Genomic DNA, 20,072 nt, shown 5'->3' on the forward strand with positions numbered 1-20,072 from the left:
TGTAACATGATGTAACATGATGTAACATGATGTAACATGATGTAACAGAAGCTGATTCAATAGCAGCATTTAAAAGGGAATTAGATAAATAATTGCAGAAAAAGAAACAGAAAAATAGCGAGAGTTAGGAAGTGATGGGACTGTTTGGGTTTTTTCTTTGAAAGCAGCACTGACTCAACTGAATGACCGCCTTCTGTTTACACCATTTTATAATGCTATGAAATTCACACCATTTTATAATGTTATGAAAGAAAGCACTTGTTGATTTATAACCCAAGTGTCAAACTTATAAAAGAGTACAAACAGGTTGTTATATATACACACATATACATAAAACATTCCAGTAGCTGGTGTACAGAAAGGATTTCCTTTATTATATGGGTCTTGCCATGAATAAACATATTCCAGAATTATTATTTTTCAAGTTAAAAAAGCACTAACATTCATATTACATCCAGGATCTACAGCAGAACTGAAATATGATTGTATTAACTACTCTTTCGCAAATTTCAACTAGCCAAAAAAGTTACAGAATATTTGTAATAAAAGTTAAAAACAAAGCTGACATTTCATTCCACTTGCATAATTCCTGTTTGTATCTTATTTTAATCTTTAAATGCAAGTTGTCTGTGAAATGAAAACACAAGCTCCCATAGGTAATTTATAAACTAGAACCGGCCCACAACCAAGTCTCCCAGTGTATTTCACTATGTGCATTACGCAAACCTTTACTGTTAGATGGAAATGTACCTGCTGATGGAAGAGATCTTCATCTCTAATCTCAACTTCCTCCTCCTCCTCTTCCTCTGGTACAGTGGTTGTGAAGATGGTACTTCTGTCAGCCACCTCCTACATAAAATGAGAAATCAATTTCTGAAGTAACAAGAGCTACAACTAGTGAAATACACTGCAAACCCTTTTAGATGGAGTTTCTTTTCGCACAGAAGTTACATTTTATTCTTGACTGCCTGGGAATTTTACATAAAATAGCCTAGAACATTCATTTCCTATCCCTTAATGTTTCCAGCTGTTAGCTATTGGCACTAGGTTTTAGTCAGTATCTAATGATTACAAGGAAATCTTCATGAAGTGCAGTTATTTCAGCCTCTGTAGTTGTGTAAATATGCACCAGCGCTTTTCATAATAGACTGTAAACATCATTCCCCCAACAATATTCAAAAGATACATTTAAACACATGAAATTGTCGTTATTTGAAGACTGTTACAGCATTAGCTTTGATCACATAGAGCTAATGGAGAGAGATAAGGGGAGGTGATGGCATAGTAACACAGGCTAATATTCCGAGGACTTGGATTTGAATCACATCGTGGCAGCTGGGTGAAAATGTAAATTCAATAATAACCACTGGCATAAAGAAAATTATACGGTTAAGTAATATCTGGCTTTGCCAGTTTCGTGACTCCAAACCTATAGCAACATGGTTGATCTTAACTGCCCTCTGAAATGGCTTAGCAAGCCACTCAGTTGTATCAAACCTCCAAAATCAAAAAAAAATGAAACCAGACAAACAATCCAGCATTGTTCCATGCACCACAAAACACCATCTCAGCTCTATCAGTTCTGCAAAGTCCAACTTATTAACATGTGGGGGCTTTGCATCAAAATTGTAAGAGCTGTACAAGAATAGGCAAGCAACAACCTAACATAGTCCTACTCTCAGAATCATACCTAACAGACACCACCACCATCCCTAAATATGTTCTGTTCTGATAGTAGGACAGACTCCCCACAGGTGGCACAGTGATACATAGTTGGACGTTGCTTGGGAGTCCTCAAATTTGCTTCCGGACTCCAAAATCTCCTAGCATCAGGTTAAAGATGGGGAAGAAAATCTCCTGATCATTACTACCTGCCACATGCCCATCAACTGATGAATTGTATTTCTTGGGGGAACCAAGGGCAAATACTCTGCAACATCTATCACAAGTTGCTTACTGCACCATTACTGACCAAACTCTAAAAAGAACATAGTTGCTAGTCTGGGTCAGGTGAAGAGGGAATCAACAAGAAGGAAACAAGTACGAGTTTATCCTCACCATTATACCTACCACAGAGGACGTGTGGTGGTTACTCCTACCAATTACTACCATGAACAAAGTCAGTAAATCGTGGGAACAAAGTCAGTAAATTATGGAAACAAAGTCCCATCTTCATTTAGGAAACCCACCAACGTATGGCACGACCAAAGCCATTAATTGAGCAGACCTCAAACAGACATAGCAACTCAAAACAGACATCCATGACGCACAGCTGAACTAAACCACAATCTGTAACCTCATGGGCCAGCATATCCCGTTCCTCTTCTTCCATGAAGTCTGGAGACCTGGTTCAATGAATGCAGGATAGCATGTCAGGAGCAGCACAAGGCATGCCTAAAAATGAGGTGCTAACCTCAAAACTAGTGTCACAAGATTACTTGCATGCAACAGAAGCAGTAAGCAACAGATAGGGGTGAGGGATCCTAAAACCAACAGATCAGATGCAAGCACTGCCACGTCCGTTCATGAACGGTGAAGAACAACTAAACACCACGAGATGGCAGCTCCAAACATCCCCCATCCTCAATGATGGGAGAGCCCCAGCACTTCAGTACAGAAAACAAGGCTGGTACATTCACATTCATCTTCAGCCTGATGTGCTGAGTGAATAATACAGCTCAGCCTTTTTCCAGCATTACAGATGCCAATCTTTAATCAAGAAGTGGGTGATCCTGCAAAGGCTGACTACGTTCCTTCAATAATACTGAAGGCTTGACTCTAGAACTAGCCATTTCCCTAAACAATCTACTCTAGTACTACACTAGCTCCAATTCTGGCACCTATTTGACAACACAGTAAGTTTATAGCACCCCTATCCTATTTTTCAAAATTTACTCGTAGGACATGAGTATCGCTGGCTGGCCAGCATTTATTGCCCATCCCTACTTGCCCTTGAGAAGGTGGTGGCAAGCTACCTTCTTGAACTGGTCTAGTCCACAAAAAGCAGGACAAAACCAACCAATCCAACTGCTGCCCTATCAAAGTGCAGTTTGGACTTGTTAACGCAAGTCAAGAGGAACTTGCTCACTACAGCATAGTTTAGTTTCCTCCAGGGCCAATCAGCTCCTGATTCATTACAGTCAAGTGGCTTAACGCCAGAAGTGAGGAGAGAGTGATTGTCCTTGACATCACTACAATATTTGACAAATGTATAGCATCAAAGGAGCCCTAGCAAAACTGGAGTAAATGGAAAACGGGAGGAAAACTCCCCCACTGGTCGAAGTCATAAAAAAAAAAGTTGTGGTTGTTACAGGTCAGTCATCTCAGTTTCTGGGCATACTTTTTCTTCAGGGTGGCATTCTAACCACAACCATCTTTAAGCCACTTCACCAATGACTTCCCTCCATCATATGGTTCACTGCTTGAACTGCATGGGGATGTTCACTGCTGATTTGAATGGTGCTAAAGCTTGTACAAACTCCTCAGATACTGAAGCAGTATTTTTTCCAAATGTAGCAAACCCTGGATAAAACTCAGGCTTGGGGTGACTAAGTAGCAAGTAACACTGACAGTACTAGGCAATATCCATCCTAAAAAAGCATCAACCCTTGGGCTCAAGGGCATTACATTGCTGAATATCCCACTATCTTCCTGTGATATTCCACTGATCAGAAATTGAATTGGACTAACCATAGAAACACGCAGGTACAAGTGTAGGTCAAAGACTAGGAACTTTGCAGTAACTCACCTTCTATCTCCCCAAAACAGTCCACCAATTACAAGACACAAGTCAGGAGTGTGACAGAATATTGACCACTTGCCTAGACTAGTGCATCTCAACAATCAAAAAGCTCAATGGCTTCTGGGATAAAACAGCCTGTCTTACTGGCACTCCTTCCAATACCTGCAACATTTACTTCTTTCACCACTGACACAAAGGCAGTATTGTGCACCAAGAAGCACTGCAGTAGCCCACCAAGGCTCCTTAGACAGCATCTTCAAACCTGCCACTTCTACCAAATCATTGTGCCAGAGACAAAATCTTAGAATTCCTTTCTTAGGAGCACTGCAGTGAGTTGGGTGCTACTCGATCTTTGCTTCAACAGACTGACCCCATGATTATGTTAAAACACCTTTAGGCAGCTCACCAACACCTTCTGCAGAACATTTAGGGATGGGCAACATTTGACAAAATATGGCATTAAAGGTGCTCTAGCAAAATTGGAGTGGATGGCAACCAGGGAGAAAACACTCAACTGGTTGGGAGTCACACCCAGCTAATAATGCCCACATCTCACGAACTAGGAGATTATTGACTGGGTATAACACACACAGCTTTCCCATTGGCTAAAAGCAGCATTACCTCTCCCTGAGAATTCTTGAGGACTACTTTCACATCTGCTCCAGTGCCCCAAGCATTCTGGTTCTTCCAAATGAGGTTGGCAGGTGGAGCTGATATCACACCAGCATCAGCAGCCCAGATCTGCAGTAACAAGATTATTGAACAAGAAGCATTTACAGTAGTATATTACATTGGTTACTAAAATGTCACACAATCCTTAACAACAGTACAGCTTCAAGGCAGACACATATTTGGTGAAGTCTTTCATAATAACTTGAATTTATGCAATTTCTTAAATCAACATCTAACATATTTTGGTTAACTCTTTAGTGTATAGTCTGTGACAGACAGTGTGTAGAAATTTTAGACTTCAAATCCAGCTGTTCGATGTTACTACGCGGAAGCAAAGAACACAAACATGCATTCAAACCTTCACATCTCAGGTTTGACACTCAAGTTGACTGGTGTGTAGGGAGTTAAGCTTTGGCTCAAGTTCCTAATCAAAATGGGCAATAATTTTTTTGGTACAGTGTGAAGTTAATAACGAGTAATGTTTATCACGTCATTTTCAAGAAACTTTAAACTGGCCAAACTAGCAACACTTACTTAGTGGTTAGTTGCCAAACTTACCACTGATTTCTACCCACCTCCCCACAACCCCCAAATGAGAGTGGGGGGGGGGAGAGAGGGGAAGAGACTCTGGAGTCAAGCTACCTACAAGAAAGCCTGCTCAAATAGAAAGCAACTGTTATGGCAGGCTCAGTAATCAAAAGCCTGAACCACAGATCTACAGCTGATGCTTCTGAAAGGAAACTAAGGTGATTCACACTTGGCTACAAATAACTCTAAACTAATGCAATATTAGGCGAGATGATGAAGCAAAGTTCATCAATTTGGAAGGGGTGGCTGAGGATGGTCTCACATTTGATCCTACCCCTCATCCTCTAGATTTATTAGAGTATATCTCTGAAGAGGGAGTGAATACACTTTAGACAAAAGAAATTGTTTATCAGCCATCTGTTCAACAACAAAAAAAAACAAGTGGGAATTTAGGGCATCACTGGAAACGTTTTTGCATTAGGAACCTGGATATCAGTTAATATCCAACATCCTGTTTAAAGAAACTCTAAGAACTGAAAATCCAACTTTACAATGCAGAGGGCACACACACTTCTTTCCCAATCCAACACTGCAATACAAGCATCAGGGTTCAACTCACACAGAAAATAGATGGGGGAGGGTGAAATCAGACAACCATTTTCTGATTTTTTTGGCTGAAGTACACTAAAGCTGACCAACAATGGAATTCTTCCCTTCCCACCGTAGCCATTGATAATAATGACTTAACTTTCAGATCTGATGCTAAGCTTTGCATTTTCCAGTTCTTTATAAAGCAGTATCTCATATTAAACAAGAACAGATTTTGAACTTACAGTTGTCGTCTGTCCGGCTTTCAACACATACTTTGGGGTAAATTTGTAAGAGACAGATGCATCGCCAATCTTTCTGGTCAACTCCCAGCCACCCATAGGTTGATCCTGTTCAAACGTTTGAGGAAATAAAAAGAAAGTTGCCATATATAAACTTTCGATCATTTGATGCATCCTATATTTAATTTCTTTCTCCACTCCTACCTGTTCTGAATTATTCTTTAGTCGGATAAATTTACCATCTACATCCACTTCCTCAATGGCAACATTCCCTGTGGCAGAAGCAAGATGAGAGATACTGAGACTACTACTGGCCTCAGATTCTTCAACATCAACACGTTTTCTCTTTCCACGAGTTGTGCGGACACTGCGGCTAGACGTTGCACGAGAAACAGTCACACGGGAAGATGGACTTGGTGACAACTTCAATCTGTAAAAGGTTAAGGAAACCAAAAAAATATAAAAGTGCTACAATAAAAAAGGCCATTTTCCTACATGTTGCAGGGGAAAAGTGATCACGTGGCACCATTAAGAACAATGTTAGTAGAGAGAAGTATTCTTATTTCAGAAAATCATGCAGAAATAGAAAAAAAATTTTAAAAATTGTGTAACTAGTTTATAGACCCTTCACAGGAATTAAACAGTAAAACACAAGAAAAATAATGAGTGATGGAAAGAAAAGGAGGTACAGTAAACATGGGAGATTTTAGTTTTTTGTATATATTGGACGAATCAAATTGGTAAAGAGAGCCTGAAGAGGGAGCATATTTAAGACAATTAGAGCAGTACTTTGCAGTGCCAACAGGAAACAGACTATGCAGACCTGGTAATATGCAATGAGACAGGATTAGTTAATGATCTCATAGTAATGGAGGCTATAGCCAACAGTGATCATGACATCATGAATTTTTTCTCAAGTTGGAGGGTGAGAATTGTGGATCCAAAACTAGCATTTTATAATTAAATAAATTGCATTTACAAGATAAGATGACAGTGTTCAACAAAGTGAACATGGACAATAGGTTAGAAAAGGATAGGACAGTAGAGATGCAGATGCAGTGTCCATGGCAGTGGTGGCGGCTAGATGAAAGAAGGAGAGGAGTTTAAAGATGACATTTCATAATGTTCAGCAAAGAGGCATTGCCAGGAGAAAGAAAGCCTTTACGAGAAGGACACTTCATTTGTGATGAATGATGAGGAATAATTTAAAGTTAAGGAAAAGTGCACTATACTACAAATGTTCGTGGTACACCACTAAAAAACAAATAGAAAAGGCAAAAAAGATTAGATTCCAAGAGAAAGCTAGTTAGAAACATATAAACAAACAGTCAGCAAGAGTTTCTGCAAGTATTTACAAAGGAAATATAATGACCAAAATGAGCATTGATCCCTTATAAGGGTGCGACTGGCAAGTTAATAACAGGAAACAAGGAAATGGTGGCAGTGTCAATTAGGTCCTTCTGTGCTTAGCCTCAAGGTAGCAGACATAAACAACATTCCAAGGACACTAGAAATTCAAGAGGTAAAAGGGAGGAACATAAAACACACAGTCAGTTACCTAGGGGTAAATGGTACTGGGGAAACTAGTGGAACCAAAAGCTGACAAGTCCCCTGTCCTCTGGACTTGATGGCACGCATCCCAGAATCTCAAAGAAATAGTAGGGGAGACAGAAAATACATTGGCTGTGATCTTCCAGAATTCCCTGAAATGTGCCAGCAGTTTGTAAAGTAAACATAATACATCCATTCAAGAAGAAAGGGGGAGAATAAAATAAGCAATATTATTTAAATGCAGAGGGAATATAATACTTTGCTTGAGGGAACTGGTGCACTGACACATAAATCTCAATGTTGGACATCAGTAGATTCAGTTTTAGAGGAAACAAAAGTCTTAAATAAAAAGTTAAAAATTCTCTCAGAGCTTCCTTACGAGTTAAACTTCCATGTATGATGCTATAAATTTCATTAATTCTACAATTACCTCTCTTCTTCACCCTCCAGTAATTTCCTGTATGCACTGATTTCCATATCCAATGCCAGCTTAACATCCAAAAGATCTTCATATTCATTTAGCTGTTGCTGCATCTGTGTTCTGATTTCAGCCATTTCTTTCTCCTTCTCAGCCAGCATCCTGCGATTTCCATCCCTCTCTTTTTCCAGTGCATCTTCTGACTCCTGAACTCTTTCTTGCCAAGCTCTGGCCTATGGAAAGGAAGCAGGATGAGATTCGAATAATAAAAGGCAGTGACATTTAGGAATTATATTTTAAATTCAACAAAAAAATTTGCTTACATCTTTTTGCATGTTGAACAACTGAGTGCTGAGGCTCTCTATCCTCATTGAATTTTCTTTCAGCTCCTCTTCAGCTGCCTTGGCTGACCTGGTGTTCATCTCTGAGGCAAGCCTTGCATTCTCAAGCTGTAAAACATATTATTCAGGAAACATCATAATCAGTACCGCCTCAAAAAAAAAGATACACAACTGAGTCACTTACTCAACTATGCCGTCAATTTCCCTTCAATTTTAACATCACAAACAAGTACAATTTTTGATGTTAGAGCTTTAGAAAAAAAAAAAATCACTAACAATCTGAAGGGCATTAAGGATATTAAATTGAGAATTAGTTGAAGAGCACTACTTATAGATTTTAAAAGGTAACAGCTAACATTCACTTCCATTAAAACCAACAGGTGACTAATACTGGAGGTTGAGACACTCTCTGGCCCATTCAGTCTGTACCACCCCACTAGGCCCATTGCTTTGAATATTATGACACTTCAGGTGCTCACCAAAAAGTGAGATTTCTCACATCAACTACCCTACCAGGTAGAGCATTCCACAAACTGCTCCCCCCACCCCCCGCAACTATCTGTGTGAAAAGGTTTTTGCACAAAACCTCCACCCCTTAACTTTAACATTATGTCCTGTTGCTACTGACCCTTCAACTAAGAGGAACAACTGTTTTCTACTCATCCTGTCCATACCCTTCAACCTTATGCACTTCTTTAAGGGCCACCCTCAGCCTTCTCTCCTCCAAAGACTAGAACAAGCTCATCCAGCTTCTCTTCATTGCCTAGGATGAAGCATCTCAGCTATATCTTGCTGAATCTCCTTTCTATCCCCTTCAGTGCAATAACATTCTTCCTGTAGTGTTGTGACCAGAACTGCACACTGCACCACAGCTGTGGCTTAACCAAAGTCTGTACAGCTCCTATATTAACCTTCCTGATCTTCTATTCTACGCTCGAATTGATAAAGGCAGGAGTTGTATTAACCAGTCCCACCACCTTCAAGGATCTACAAACAATCACCCCAAAATCCCTCCGTTTCAGCATTCACCTGGACCCCCACCATTCCCTGCTTGTTCCTTCTTCCAAAGTGCATCACCCCACATTTATCAAGGTTAAATTCTACATGTTTGTATCCACCTGCAACTCTAGATTTTCCTCCTCACAGTCAACCACCTAGTCAATCTGCACATCATCTGCAAACTTCGTATCACCCAGACACACACTCATCTACATCACTAATGAATATCACAAACAAACAACAAATGACCCAGCACTGATCCTTGTGGTACACAACTGCACACCAGGCTCTAGTTACACAAGCAGCTTTTAACCACCAACCTCTACCTTCTGTCACTAAGCCTATTTTGAATCCAATTCATCAAGTTAGCTGAATCTCATGAGCTTTAACCTTCATTATCAGTTTCCGGTGTGTGACCATGTCAAAAGGCCTTGCTGAGATCCATATAAACATCAATATGTTGAAGGAGGAAGTTTTGGGTATCCTGCGGTGCATTAAGGTAGATGAGTCCCCAAGACCAAATGGGATCTAACCCAGATTATTGCAAGAAGGGAAGAGATAGCTTCGGCATCAGCAGATATCTTCACATCCTCTTTGACCACAGGTGAAGTTCCAGAGACTTGAGATTAGCCAATGTTGTTCCCTTGTTTAAGAAAGGAAGCAGGGATAATCCAGGGAATTACAGGTCGGTGAACCTGACGTCGGTGTTTGGGGAAGCTCTTGGAAAAGACATTAAGGGACAAGGTATATGCACATTTGGAAGAAAATGGACTAGGTGAGTGACAGGCAGCATGGTTTTGTATGGGGAAAGTGATGTCTCACCAAACTGTGAATTTTTTGAAGAGGAGACAAAGATAATTGATGAGGGAAGGGCTGTCGATGTAGTTTATATGGACTTTAGTAAGGCATTTGATAAAGTCACACATTGCAGGTTGGTACAAAAAACTAAAATCACATTGGATTCAGGGTGAACTGGCTAGATGGTCACAAAACTGGCTTGGTCATAGAAGACAGGATAGCAGTGAAAGGGTGTTTTTCAGAATGGAGACCAGTAACTACTGGTGTTCCACAGGGATCAGTCTTAGGTCCTCTGTTGTTTGTAGTATATATAAATGATCTGGAAGAAAATGTGGGTGGTCTGATTAGCAAGTTTGCAGATGGCATGAAGATTGGTGGATTTGTTGATACTGAAAGGATACAACAGGATAGAGATAGATTGGCGACTTGGGCACAGAAATGGCAGATGGAGTTTAATCCAGACAAATGCAAGGTGATGTATTTGGAGGATCAAATTTAGGTGTAAATTTGACTGTAAATGGCAGAGCCCTTAGGAACATTAACATTCAGATGGATTTGGGTGTGCAGGTCCACACAGTTCCCTAAAAGTGGCAACACAGGTGGCCAAGGTGATTAAGGCGGCATAGGGCATGCTTGTCTTCATCGCTCAGGACATGGAGTACAAGAGTTGGCAAACCATGTTGCAACTATACAAAACCCTTCTAAGCTGCATTTGGAGTATTGTGTGCAGTTTTGGTCACCACACTAACCAGAAGGACGTGGAAGCTTTGGACAGAATACAGAGAAGGTTCACCAGGATATTGCCTGGTCTTGAGGGCACTGGCTATGATGAAAAAGTTTAAAATACTAGGAATATTTTCACTGGAAAGATTGCAGCTGAGAGGTCCACAAAACTTTGAGGCGCATAATAGGGTGGATAGTCAGAGGCTTTTTCCCAGGGCTGAAGTTTCCATTGCGAGGGGGCATAGGTTCAAGGTGAGTGGGGTGGGAAGTTTAAGGGAGATGTGCGAGGGGAGTTTTTCCATGCAGAGAGTGGTAGGAGCCTGGAATGCACTGCCAGAACAGGTGGTGGAAGCAGGCAGGTTGACAACATTTAAGAGGCATCTGGATGGTTACATGAATAGGGAGGGAATAGAGGGATACAGACCACAAAGATCTGTTCTGGGTCCTCTTCTATTTGTGATTTTTATAAATGATTTGGATGTAGGAGTGGAAGGGTGGATTAGTAAGTTTGTGGACAATACGAAGGTGGGTCGAGTTGTGGATAGTGTTACAGGATAGCTGTGGATAGCTGTTCTAGGTTACAAAGGGACATTGATAGGATGCAGAGCTGGGTTCAGAAGTGGCAGATGGAGTTTACCACTGAAAAGTGAGAGGGGATTCATTTTGGAAGGACAAACTTGAAAGCAGAATACAGGGTTAACGGAAAGATTCTTGGCAGTGTGGAGGAGCAGAGGGATTTCGGGGTTCATGTCCCCAGTTCTCTGAAAGGTGCCACCCAGGTGGATAGAGTTGTTAAGGCGGCGTATGGTGTGTTAGCTTTCATTAATAGAGGGATTGAGTTCAAGAGCTGTGAAGTTATGCTCCAGCTATACAAAACCCTGGTTCGGCCACATCTGGAGTATTGTGTCCAGTTCTGGTTGTCTCATTACAGGAGAGGAGAGATGTGGAAGCACTGGAAAAGGTGCAGAGGATATTTACCAGGATGTTGCCTGGGATGGAGGGAAGGTCTTACGAGGAAAGGTTGAGCACGCTAGGGCTTTTCTCTTTAGAACGACGAAGGATGACAGGTGACTTGATAGAGGTGTACAAAATGATCAGAGGTATAGATAGAGTAGACAGCCAGAGATTTTTCCCTAGGTAGCTATTACGAGGGGGCATAGTTTTAAAGTGAGTGGAGGGAGATACTGGGGAGATGTCAGAGGTAGGTTCTTTACTCAGAGTGGTAGGGGCATGGAATGCATTGCCAGAGAGGGTAGTGGCGTCGACCTCATTAGGGGCTTTTAAGCGGCTATTAGATAGGCATATGGATGATTGTATAAGGTCGGGGTGGAGGATAGATAGACCTTAGGTTTAGGGTAAAAGTTCAGCACAACAGCGCGGGCCGAAGGGCCTGTACTATGCTGTACTGTTCTATGTTCTAGACCAAATAAAGGGCAGAAGGCTAGTCTTTTAGATTAGTTAGGGCATGATGATCGGCACAGGCTTGGAAGACCGACTGCTACGTATTTATCCTCAATAACTGCGCCAGTCTATTTCGGCCAGACACTGCCTTTTTTCTAAAAAAAAAAAATCCACCTTACCCCAATCCAAAACCCTTTGGCGCAGACCATCTTTTTCCTTTTCCATAAGAAATTAAAACATAATGTGGTCGATATAACAAAAATGCTCCCCACTGTCACCTCAAACACCTGTCTGGTTAAATTGCCTAAAATTAGATCCAGCACTGTGCTGCCCTTTATAGGACCATCTATATGTTGATATGAAAAAGCTTGCCTGTATATTATTCAAGAAATTTGCCCCCCTCAACTTTTTACTATGATTATCCCAATTAGTACCAGGGTACTTGAAATTCCCTAATCTAAAAAGCTAACTTATTAGTTTAACACACCTCAGTGAACCGTTTACATGTTTGCTCCTCAGTTACCCACTCACTGTTTCAAAGCCTGAAATAAACAAAGTGTGACTGCCCCATTTTATTCCTAATGTCTTCTCGCAAAGTCTCAACTGATGGACCCTTCAAATATATCATCCTTCCTTCCTGCAGTAACTGACTCCCTAATAAATAATGTGACACCACCTCCAATTGTCACGCTCCCCATCTTGCCTGAAGACCCTATACTGCAGAATGTTGAGTTGTCAGTCTCGTCTTCCCCTCAACCGCAGTGATGGCAACATTACATTTCCACATGTCAATCCATATCCTTAACACAGCTGCCGTACATATATTGTGCCTGGCTTTGAAATAGATGCTGTCCATTCTCACTCTCACTCCTTTGAGACACAACAAAGCTGAATTCACTCTGCTTTTAAGATGTGCTGCATCGCTGTTGCACTAATTTACAGTGTCCTCTCCCCTGATGAATTAGTTTAAGCTCTTCCGAACAGTATTAGCAAGCTCTTCCATAAAGGATGCTCATCCCACTCTGGTTCAATTGCAGAGAGCCCCTTCCTACACCAACTCTTGAGCCACACATTCATCTGCTTGTTCTATTTTGGTGTTTTTCAGAATTCCTTCGAATACAAAGCATTGTTCTGACTGAATTAAAAACAGAAATTGCTAGAGAAATTCAGCAGGTTTGGCAGCATCTGTGGAGAGAAAGCAGAGTCAACTGCTTGATCTCTCTCAACTGTCAAACAAGTACTGTAAATCTAATTATATATTGCCTCTCACTACCAGCTTTAAGAAACTAATGGCATACAAAAGAAAACAGAATTGCACAGTTACATCTATCATTGCTTCCTTACATAACAGTACAGAAAATATGAAAATCAATTATTAGGAAAGTGGCAACAACACAAAGAGTAAGGCAGAATCACCAATTAAATCAAAAACAAGTAGTCATTGTCAATCGGGGGTTGTAAATAATAGGACGGTCAAGGGACAAACTAATAAATGTAATGTATTTCATTTTAAAAAATCCTCCCCATTTTAAGATGTACCAAAACATCAAGATGATCACAGGAAATGTTATCAAGCAAATCAGACGTCAGGATACTTAGGGAAATGAGGACAGGTGTTAGACACTTGGTCACAGAGGCTGAAGAACATCCTAATAAAAGGAGAACGAATTAGGGAAGAGAGGTTCTCTGCAGCTGAAGGTGCAACTGTCAATGCTGGGTACAAGGTGGTCAAATTGGAGATATGTAGGGATTGGAGTAGATTGCAGAAGACAGATTGCTAGGTACAATTCCATTGGAGGGGCGTAAAAACCAAGAGCGAGAATGTTAACAGACATCACTAAACTGGGGGCTGTAGCACTGGTAATAGTTGAACAGGAGTTGATGCAGATTTTAATACATTGAACAAAACTTTGGATAACCTCCATTTTACCGAGGATACAAATTGGAAGTCAATCAGGACGGCACTGCAATGAAGTAGACTCTAGTGAGTAAAGAAATGCATGACGACTGTATACTTTGCAGGGGTTGAGATGAATGACACTACCAAAGCAGCAGTAGGCAGTCTTTAACATTTCCAATTCAGTCTGTTCAGTGATGTTATAACACATCTTTTAAGCAGGTGGAACTTGAACCCAGGCCTTCTGGCTCAGAGGCAGAAATACTACCACTGCACTACACTAAAAGAATAATCTTTAACAGTGCATTACGAGTGCAGTAATTAAAATAAGACCACTGTAACTACAGTAGTCAGATAATTGAATCTGTACAGCATTTAGCTACAAAATTAAACACAGTAATTTTTTTCAAATAAACAAAAAGATCATTCAGGAAAGATGGTGGCATAGTGGTAAGGTCATTGAACTAGTAATCCAGGAGGTTGAAGCTCTGGGGGAGATAGGTTAGAATTCAACCATGGCAGTGGTAAATTCCATTGATAAAAATGGAGCACAATGCCAGTCTCACAATGGCAACCATTATAACCATCATTGATTGTTGTAAAAGCTCATCTTGTTCACAGATGAGTTTTAGGGAAGGAAACACGTCATATCAGTCTGATGCATAGCTCCAGACCGAGTGATGTAGTTGATACTTAACCTCCTACACTCTGGTCTAGCAAGTCTACTCAATGACAAACCGGGAGTGGCAACAAATGCTGGTGTTGTTAACCACATCTACTTTCCATGAAGTATAAAACTGAAGACTTCTAAAACTAGAGCAACACCAAAAAAAAACTGAAAAAAAGAGTCAAGTAGTTCCAGTGTCAGAAAAAGAGAAGACATGATTTAACATTTCATCCAGTCATTTGAAATTACAGACGTAGCCATTTGCTGGAATGTAACTTGAGAATCAGCACCATTTACATGTTGGTTATCATATACAGAGCAACACTCAAATGTTCAAAAAACATTTCAAGGTTATTGGCTGCTATGGAGCAAAATTTCAAAATTACAATTAGTGCTCGGATGTATTTATTTTGTGAGCAACATCAGAACCATTCTCTAATTTTGGAATGTATGACCTATGTAGTTAAACTAGATGGAGTATAACTGTTGAAAAAAATAAATTGAAGGAAATATACTGCAAATAATAAAATCTCAAGAGCAACCAATGAATGTAGGTACATAGAGCACTGGAGATTGAAAATGCAGGTTAAGTAGACCAGGAAAAGAGTAAATCATTTTGCTGTTTGATACATAAAAGGCTGAATTTGCACACACATTACATTGGAGTATTCTACAGATAGATCTGGGAAGGCCATCATATAAACATTGTAACAACTTAGCGCACAATAAATATGGACTGGAGTTGAGGAGGGGAAAATATTTGTTTTGTCAAAAGAAAAATAGGATGAATTGAAATATCAGAAGATGATGATTTAAAAAAAAAAACACTTCTACAAACCTATCCAGCAGTTTTCCTTTATTTTGATGCAGTGGATTATTCTTCTCTGCACATGTTATTACAGAAAAATCAGATGAAAAGGCTGTTACCTTGTCATGGAAATTTTTTTCTAGTTCTTCTTTATAGATTTTCACTTGTTGATCATGTTGTTCTCTCAATTCCTGCAGAGCTTTGGCCAGCTTGTGCTCATATTCAACTAAGCGACCTGTATCCACTTCCACCAGACGAGTCTCATGTCGCTTTCTGGTTTCTTTGATTTCCTGGAGTCAAACAAAAAACAGACACTCATACAGAGTAGTGACACCAAACAAATAGCGATCCTCACATCTCAGTAACACTTCTTTACCCAACTTTTACGATAACATAGATGAAATCTGAAAGGGTGTAGTCCAGAGTATGAATGCACTAGACCAGACTTGCTTTGGGAAAAGTACTTGCATGGAAAGCTACAGCATCGAGACTAGCTGGGTAAGTGGAGTATACTTTTGAATTAAAAGAAATCTGAAGTATCTACAACAAAGGCCGATTAAAATTCCTTCAACACCATTTCATAAGCTTTCCACTTTTGGATCTTATGAATTTGCATGCAGCAGCTGTCGGTAAATTACCCTCCACATTGAAACAGAATTCTAACCAAATAAATTGTCATATTCTACTTCAAACTGACAAGGTCAGAAATAGGAACAGGAGAGGGTTCTCTGGCACTTCAAGCTGCACCACTATTCTGACTGATAGGATATTATCCTGAAGAAAAATCATTTCTCAAGGCAGTGCTGTGGTGAATCCTGTCCCTCCCCAGCTATTGTTTAGCTGGGAAAGGCACTATCATTGGATATCTTCTGTTGGCATGTCAATACAGGCAGATTCGAGCTCAATGAAGTGAGCGACTCTGCAAGCCCGACTGATAAATCTTCAATTGCTCGTGTAATTCTTGTACTAGGAATACCCACTGTGACAGCCCAGGTTCAGACAGCAAAATACTCCAAAACCACTTTAACCTCATCCCCATATGTCTATTTAAAATTTCATTGTTGCCTTATTCATCACTATTGCCCCCATCAAGCATAACTTCAACACTTCCCTTAATTTAACCCAACACAAAGTGCAACTCATCAAAAAAAAAAATGCAGCTGCTCCATCCTGTACCGCAAAGTTTTCTTCTTTTGCTTTGCACCTTTTGTCAACTTGCCACCTCCTAGTCCGTTGTCCAACATTCTGAATTCAAGATACAAATTCTTATAAAATCATTCCACCCCTCGAAGCCTTTAGAGAGAGGTGGGATCTGTAGGGGCTGGAGTGCATTATTTTCACCTCCAAATCCATTTTAAGCTCATCTCTCGTCCTCCCCTCCCTTATATCTGTCATTGTTGTACTGCCCCTGATAGCCAGTGCTCATTGCTAACTATTAAATTAGTAATAGTTGATTTGCAGATCATTCAATTAAAAACTCTACAACTTTATTCCTTGAATTTAGAAAGCTCTCGAACCCAAAACTCCTGCGTGTGACCACTTGACATTCCAATTTGAGCCTCTCTACTCCATTGTTAATGTCACTTTTCAGCCACTAAGATAATAACTTAACATGCTCCCTGTAAATTCCATTCTCTCATTCTCAACTAGGTCTTTGGTCTTGCCCAGTTCAATTTCACTGAGCCTTCACTTTCTCCAAACCAGCACTTGCATTTCAAATTGATAAACTCGTGTTTGCTCTTTCAAAACTACCTTTTGCCTACCGCCTGGCTCAACTTTTAAAAATACCTCTGTACTTTCATTTCACCAGAAGTGTATTAGTTTCAAAGCTTGCCATATAAAATACCCAGATAATCTATATAATATATGTAAGCCATCATAGCATATTACTATAACTAAAAACTTTCTTAATCCCTTAACACATTGAACTTAGCTTTTGGATGCAGTGAGGGCCATCATACATTAATTACAACCAGCCATTTTTGAAAGTTGACTCCTATAATACAAAAAGTTAAACTAAATCCAACAGAAAAATTCATTTTTGTTCTTAAAGCAAAAAAGCAGTATTTACCATTTGAGTTTCAGCAAGGTGAATGCTCTAACGTAAAAATCACCATTAACTTGTCACACTCCCAAATCAGAAGAGAAGCAGAGTCATCTAATGTGCAACTTAATAATCTAAATCTAGGTAGAGGTTTAGGAAGTGGTTCGGCTGGTATTTTAAACTGATGCGGTGGCCAAAACCATTCCCTAAACAAAAACAAAGTCTCTACCACAGTTTATTCAGAAAGTACATTTGAATCCAAAATGTATCAAGGAGGAAGTCAGGCTTGCAATTGCCTACAGCATTTTTTCAGCTCACTCCATAGTTATGAAAGAGGGGAGACTGGGCGAAAATACAAAAGTGAATCCAAATTGGTTTCTTCAACCTCACTTAAAAAATTGAGAACATAAGCACAAATATTCGCAAAAGAAGTTTCCTCATATTTATATCTCATAGTAGCCTAGAGTTAGAGGAATGGGAATGGCAACAGCCACATCCACAGTAACAATATTTTTGACTTAAGACTATTTTCTACCGTTACCTCTGTGAATACAACAACAGTGTTTAACACAAGGCAAGGCATGAATTAACAGTGATCCTGAACTTGCAGTTTGTCATTTGCTACTCTGCAAAAGACGATACTCTACAACACACTGTCCTGTCCACAGAGTTGTCAGCAAAATAAATGAAAGAACTTCCCTTTCTCATTCTCACTGTTAGAAACCCCATGCAAAGTCTTTCCAATAAAGCAGACAAGGAGTTTATTATCTAACCACTATTTTATAATTTCTGAACAATGGCTTAGCCTTCAATGTTTCTTCCTTCGTGATCAGTGTTATCCCAGCTGATTGTAAAACTGGACCAGATACTAGAACAAAACCTGGTTTGAAAGATCACGTGCTTAACTTCAGTTAATTAATGTGGTTTACCACAGAAAACTTTTCACATGACACTGCAGACTGCTCTTCTCAAAAACTGGTGCACATATTCATAGCTATATACAGCAAAACACTAACATTTTTAAAAAGTGTCCAAAGTTCTTCTAACCAGTTTTTCTGCACAGCTAATTTTTTTTTTTCAAATGAGGTGAAGTATCTTTCAATTCCATTCTCTGCACAATGCACTAAAAATGGATTTTGAGGCAAATAAATATCTCAGTGGAATCATTCTAAGTTACTACCTTTCTTTGCCCTAAGCTTTTCTTTAGCCAAGTCATGTCTGATTTCCCCCTCTCTTTGGGGATCAAGCCTTTTATTTTCCATTGCTCTACTTTTCCTTTCTGCCCTCATGTCCAATTTATCTTACTTTTTTCTCCTCCCTATCTATTGCTCTTTTCATTTTCTCCTTTCAATTTAAAAGTCTTTACAATTCTAAAGCTTTTTCCTCTAACTCAAGGAATTCCACCCCCCCACCCTGATTTCCAGCTGAATTGTAGTTAATCCTAGTGCAAACATCTCAAATTTCAGATTTTTCTTATTTCAATTTTAACCGTGGAGTAATCACTTGAAGGACCTCATTCGAATGTGAACCTACTTCTACTTCTATCATCAACTAAAACTCATTTTAGCCTTTGTGAATTATTTGAAATTGCTGACTGGTATGTCTTCTATTCCCAAAAAACTCTTAGCAACCCACAGCCACTCAAAGTCCAATTCATGCAATAAACTTCACCACAACACTCCTGGTATAGATGTCTAGAAGCTCCACTTTAGTTTCTTTATAAAAGGGGCACAGATTCCTTAAATTCAATAAATTCCATTTCCATATAAGCCCCAATTCATTTCAATCCCAGCTGATGACACTACTAGATTATTCGACGCTAGAATGAAAACTGGATCAACAGATTTTTTTTTTGTTAATTAACATGGCTCTTAGTCACCAAAACATATCCACAAGGCTGCAAATAAGTAATAATAATGAAAGTTTATTTACAAAGAAAACAATAAACCGACATGCTACTGGTACGATCGAAAGCAAACATCACTAGATTTCTAGCTGTTTCTCAACAGCACTTGTTAAAGATACAAGTCCAGAGAAATTACACCCCTCTCTCAATTCTCTGTTTCTACTTAACCGACTCCTTCCTTCCAGCTTCTCTCCCAGACTGTGGAGGTAATTTGATTATTCTTTTAGAGTCTACTGTCATGAACTCAAATCAGAGATAGAGACACAGTCTAAACTTTCTCAGTTACAATAACTTGCAGATTTTTATTCAAACTCCCCCAGACTGGAAGCTTCACAAACAAGACACTTTGGTTGCATTAAACACCAAAAGAAAATGAAGAACTGTGGACACAGGGAATTTGAAACAGAGAAAGCACTGGACAAACTCCGCAGGTCTGGCAGCATCTGTGGAGACAGAAGCAGAGTTAATGTTTTGAGTCCGGTGACCCTTCAGAGCCGTCAATTCTGCGGAGTTAACTGGCTTCCTTGAACTACAAACTATAAAACTTTTGCTTCTGAATTTCTAGACTTCTCTGAATTGAACAGAAAAACTTGCTGAACTGAAACAAAATTTTGGCCTCAAATCATCAGTTTAAGCATGTTTCTATTAACACCACAGGGTCTGCTGGCGCATGCTTTCTGAGCAATGCTGGATTTAGGTCATGGCTCCACAATAACTTGCTGACCTTTTCAAAATAAAGAAATAGAC

At 39.7% G+C, this 20,072-nt stretch overlaps 1 protein-coding gene across 1 annotated transcript in view; it reads right to left on the minus strand.

The window, feature by feature from the left end:
• LOC109927362 (lamin-B1-like) overlaps nt 1-15,665 on the minus strand; it is a gene marked incomplete at its 5' end in the record, with an annotated part of 17,320 nt that extends 1,655 nt beyond the window's left edge. The window contains 7 exons of the mRNA XM_048621440.1: nt 751-849; nt 4,364-4,483; nt 5,776-5,880; nt 5,977-6,202; nt 7,754-7,974; nt 8,065-8,190; nt 15,495-15,665. Coding sequence (XP_048477397.1) covers nt 751-849; nt 4,364-4,483; nt 5,776-5,880; nt 5,977-6,202; nt 7,754-7,974; nt 8,065-8,190; nt 15,495-15,665 — 1,068 coding nt within the window. The remainder of the gene's footprint in view (nt 1-750; nt 850-4,363; nt 4,484-5,775; nt 5,881-5,976; nt 6,203-7,753; nt 7,975-8,064; nt 8,191-15,494) is intronic.
• Between the last annotated feature and the right edge of the window lie 4,407 nt (nt 15,666-20,072).

Source organism: Rhincodon typus, unplaced genomic scaffold (genome assembly GCF_021869965.1).
Source record: "Rhincodon typus isolate 14 unplaced genomic scaffold, sRhiTyp1.1 hic_rhity00000666, whole genome shotgun sequence".
NCBI classification, from domain to species: Eukaryota; Metazoa; Chordata; class Chondrichthyes; order Orectolobiformes; family Rhincodontidae; genus Rhincodon; species Rhincodon typus.